The sequence below is a fragment of the Electrophorus electricus genome, chromosome 8 (assembly GCF_013358815.1).
Source record: "Electrophorus electricus isolate fEleEle1 chromosome 8, fEleEle1.pri, whole genome shotgun sequence".
Classification (NCBI taxonomy): domain Eukaryota; kingdom Metazoa; phylum Chordata; class Actinopteri; order Gymnotiformes; family Gymnotidae; genus Electrophorus; species Electrophorus electricus.
Genome location: NC_049542.1, coordinates 26,514,925 through 26,520,063, shown reverse-complemented (window position 1 = coordinate 26,520,063; position 5,139 = coordinate 26,514,925). Strand labels below are relative to the sequence as shown.

Here is a 5,139-nt window from a genome sequence, read left to right as displayed (position 1 = left end):
TGAGGCAGACTGGGCTCTCAGCTTCTGATCTGTTTATGCAGATTAGAGGTTGACTGAAACCCCCCCAGAGCCTTGTTACTCTCTCAGATCCTATTAAGGGAAAGGCTTTGCCATGCTGAAACAAATGCTGACTCCATGTTCGGCCATCTAACTGTGTGTAAGGAGAGTACTGGTCTGGATATCCTAGGAAAATTCGCTCCAAAGCACAGACTCTGGACCTGTGGCTAGATTTGGCCTTACAAAGGGTTAAAACAAGAGACCTGGTGAATACCTGGACATTGCTGCATGCTATGTTCACAAACTGAGTTTAACTGGGCTTCTGCTGGTACTACGGTCATACTTTGAAAGATACAGTAATAAAATATTTGAATACTGTAATATAGAAACATGAGCCTTGTGCAAACTGCAAGACTGCTGTTTCTGGTGTCCTACAGACTTCACACCCTCACCTGGGGTTGAGTTTGAGGTCAGCTCCATTTAAGACAAAGCCACAAACTGCCAAATAAATGTCCATAATTTTTCCCCGATGGGAAACTGGGAAATGTGTGCAAGATTTACAAGGACCAGTCAAGCAGGTCAGAGACTTCAGCTAAGAGCATCACTAAGCTCAGGCGAGGGTTCCTGCATTTGTCTTAAGAATGTAGCCAACTTTGAACACATCCCTGCCACTTAGGTCAGAGTAAGTAAAAGTGTCCCAGGGAGACAAAAAATTGACACTAATCTTACCCAATCACAGTGGCACTAGAATGACTGTGTACAATAAAGATATAGCGTCAGGAAGTTTTAAAAGACACAAAAGTACAAGAAATCTCAAAGAAACATTTGTAAAGGTCACTGAATTTCTAAACTGATGTCTTTTGGTGTACAAAAGGCACAAATTGAATCTCAAGGTCAAGATGTGAAATGCAGCACTTTGCTAAAATATCACCTAAAAAATTCAAGAGATTGAGAAAAACAAGACAGTAAGCCTGTATCCAGCCCCTGAACACATGCCTCACCATGGAATGCGCTCACAACAGTCAGTGCTGCCAGTGCTCCTTCCAGAGGGTCTTTAGATAGGTGGTGACCACTATCAGTACCGTGGACTGTGGCAAAGGTCAGGGAGCAGCTTCATGCTCTCGTGTGTGATGGTTTTACTACAAAGGCCTCAGAGCCTGTGACGCTTGGTGGGACAAGACAGTGCTTCTACACCAGAGCACACTCAATTATTTTCAGAACAGTATTATGTATGGGTGCTCAAACTGGATGGACTGAAAGTTTTTTGTTGTTGTTGTTTTTGTTTTTTAAGATATAATGTGTCAACTTCAGTCAAAATAAATTTTGTGAGGTCTGGCACTGATGTTGGATGAGAAGACCCGACCTCACTCAACATTCCAAATAAACTCAAAGATGTTCAGTGGGGTTGAGGTCAGGGCTCTGTGCAGGGCACTGGAGCTCCACCACACCAAACTCTTTAAGCCATGTCTTTATACACCCCTCTTTCTGCATAGTCATGCTGTAACAGCAAAGAGCCTTCCAAAAATTCTTGCTACAAAATTGCAAGTATAGAATTGTCTAAAATGTATTTATATGCTATAGGAATAACAACAGCATTTACTGGAATTAAGGGATGCAGCACACACCCTGAAAGTCAGCCCCAGAACATTATCCCTCCTCCACCAAACTATACTCTTCGCTAGTAGGGAAGGGCATCCACCAAAGCCAGGTTTGTCTATCAGGTTACCAAGCATGATACATCACTCCAAGGAACATGCTTCCATTGCTCCAGAGTCCTGTGGTGAGATGCTTTACACCACTCCATCCAGTGCTTGGCATTGTGTATAGTTATCTTAGGACTGGCACTGTGTATAGTTATCTTAGGCTTGTGTGCAGCTGCTTGGCCACTGAAAGCCCTTTCATAAAAGTCCTGACACACAGTTCTTGTTGTTGACATTGATTTTAAAAGGCAGTTTGGAATTCTTTTGTGAGTCATGCAACAGAGGTTTTTTTACGGATTGCACTCCAATACTTGCCAGCCCCGCCCTGTGAGTTTGTGTGGTCCACTGCTTTGTGTTGTCACTCCTAGACATTTTTATTTCACAAAAATAGCACATACAGTTGACCCGGGCAGATCTAGCAGGCCAATAAATAAATAAATCAATCAATCACTTCTGGCAATGTAACAGTGATGCTTTAAACATCACTGAGCTCTTTCACAAATGTTTGTCTATGGAGACAGCAAGGCTGTGTGCATGATTTTATACACCTGACCAAAGGGTGTGGTTAAAACACCTGAACTCAGTAATACAGAGGGCTTTTCCAACATACCTATAGTCTTTTTCTCAAAGGAGTGCAGTGATGCATGTGATTGGCTCCATAAGATGTACAGCATGTCATTTCAGCCATTAAGAATACATTATTAACAGTAAGCAAATAAGGTGGCATAATGTTTTACAGTTTAGAAGAAAATTAGTTTGCTAAATAATAATTAAGGAGCATTTGACAAAACACTCTCCTTTCCGAAGGAGAAATGTCTCAGCGTGATGATGGAGTAAATAATTTGGATGCATCACAATGAGAGGTGAGCCATGCCTCACGGTCTACTGAAAAATGTCACCCATTTGTGCAAAACCAACACCAATTTAGCAGTCAGTGGGTATGGCTGGAGCCATAGATGCTCAGTGGTAACCAAAGGTTGCATGCATTTCAAACACACCTCAGTTGGCATGGGTAGTCACATTTAGTAGGGTCATATCTCCAGCATGGGTGTTCATTGTCTAAGGAATTGCCCCTCCTGCTATGACTTGAGAATTTAACTAAATAGGGGAGGCCTGGATGACAGGGTAAAGGTCAATGAGCCAGCAGAATGAGATGTACTGTTGAAGCCAAACAGCAGCATTTTGCAAAGACACATCTGCAGACGTCCAGCAAACTGCATGCTGTTTTAGAACGTGTTATTTGACCTAATCCTTATGCGGTAATAATTCTCGACAGAAAAACGCAACGACAGGACAGTTTCCACTTGCAGTGTAAGAGTTGTGCCCTTGGAAGTCAAGTTAACTCCCAATCGAAAGGCATTGCATTCGCATCACATCCGCATGCCCGGATGACGCTGATAGCCGGTAATATGATTTGACAGATAAAACGCAAAACGCATCTACACCTCAAACGCGTGGATAGCGCCGTGGTGCTGAAAATACGGCAGGTGATGCGTAGAGAAGGGGAAAATACTCCAGAACAAACAGAGAATTAGGATTTTGTGCCGAGAACACACTGCGTCCCTGTTAATGTTTAACGTGCGATTCATTCAACTCAGAGCGTGAATGTGAAAAGCGATAAGCGGTTGGTGGGATTTTTTTTTTTTTGCCGAAGATGGCGCCCAGAGCAAACCCAACCCAAAAGGAATACAAAGATGACTGGGCCCGCGCAAAAACAAACAGAACCAGCAGCGCAGTTGCCCCTAGAGCACAAAATACGACCGCAAAACTGCCACCAACAAACGCTACCAAACTCAGCGAGGCGCCGCGATGAAACGCCCACGCCTATGCAACGTTCAGTCTGGGTGTTTTATTTAGGCTTGTGTCAACAATAATACTGACCGCACACGTAAGCAATCATATTGAATTTCAGGGTACAGCCATGCATAAAATGTTGTGGCTCTGCGACATACACAGTTTAAAGAGATGCAGCCACACTGAAATGCAACCTTTACCAGTTTCCACGACTGCGGTAGTACACTACTAGCAGTCTATGCTTAGCTGTAAGCCTGCACTTAACCTCAACTCGCTGCACAGCTTCATACGGAAAATCATGCGGCTTACTTCAGCATGGACTGCTCTTTCTCCTCTTCTTTCCGCTGTCGGTCCATGACCGAGAGGATGATCTTTTTTTCCGCCTCGGTTAGGTAGCTCAGGTCCGGCATCACCGCCTGTTCAGCTGCCGCAGGAGGAGAGGCTGCGCTGCCCCGTGGCCCGAGTGGAGCTGACATCTTTAGTCGGAGGTGCTAGAAAGAGGAACGATTGACGATTTAGAAAAAAAAACGTTCATTCAAATAGGTGTCTTGTAAAATGAAAGTACAAACAACATGACGTTTTGTAAGAGAGTCAGCGTAGTCTACTACGGGACGTACAGTAGCTCAGTTACATAGTGTAGTGAGGGCAGAAACTGAGCTATCGACCATTCACCTGTGGTACATAACATTATCGGCGGTTACTCGTCCTAATGGACGGCATCATAATCGGCTATTCTGCCCTCTTGGACAATTGTCCCGCGATAACGTCTTGACATATTACCGTAGCTTAACGTTTAGCTACCTGCATTGCTTTCAAATGTGTATTTGTATGTATGGTGTGTGTAGTTAGGCGAGTCACATCCTAATCATAAATATACATGAAGCAGATGACAGCCTGAGAAAGCAAATGGTGTAGTAAAAAAAGAAAAAAAAACAAAACACCAACACCACCAAATGTTCAGTTAAAAGGAAAGGTTGATTATCAAAGCGCCTTTTCAAAAGGTTCGCTCGTTTGGCGAGTACTTTGGCCATTCATTCTAGGTTCTGTTAGCGTTCAGAACCCAGTACATCCTACCCATTAGCGAATCATACAGGGAAAACTGAAAATCAAGCTCTTGCCTTTCAGCTGGCAGTCATGGTTCAGCCCAGTCTAACCCATAGCTGGTGCTTTAATATTCCCCGCAACGCCAATGTTGTCTTGTGCTTTTTCGCGCTCTGGGTTCCTCAGTGGCCCCCTCACTGAATTCTTCTCTCTCCTGTCAATTCTTGAATGCAGAAAATGGGACGCAATAAGGGGCGTAAAAACCCGAAATAATGGATGGGCGGAGCGACGTTATTACGCAGGACGGGGATCAGTCGCGCCAGCCTTGCAGGGTCGGCTTGTGGCGCCCACAGCGGAAGTTACCTCTGTCCTGCTACATAAAGATCGATAACGATCATTTCAGAGCAGTCGGACTGCCCGCGCCATGTGCACGAGAAGCGATGTACCGTGACTTGGTCTGCGTTCAGTACTGCATCTGCAGAACATTTACAAGATGCCCAAAACAATAAAAATATTTCCATGCATTAGTATCACAAAATGATTCTCTGTCTTTTTTAAACTGGAAAATGTATTTGCTTCAAATCAGTCACATCAGAAACCCACTGGT

At 44.0% G+C, this 5,139-nt stretch overlaps 1 protein-coding gene across 1 annotated transcript in view; it reads right to left on the bottom strand.

The window, feature by feature from the left end:
- rims2b (regulating synaptic membrane exocytosis 2b) overlaps positions 1-4,760 on the bottom strand; it is a 91,446-nt gene extending 86,686 nt beyond the window's left edge. Inside the window, exons 1-2 of the mRNA XM_035529286.1 lie at positions 4,610-4,760; positions 3,801-3,982 (exon numbers count right to left, since the gene is read on the bottom strand). Of these exons, the coding sequence (XP_035385179.1) occupies positions 3,801-3,967 (167 nt within the window). The 5' untranslated portion in view covers positions 3,968-3,982; positions 4,610-4,760. The remainder of the gene's footprint in view (positions 1-3,800; positions 3,983-4,609) is intronic.
- Between the last annotated feature and the right edge of the window lie 379 nt (positions 4,761-5,139).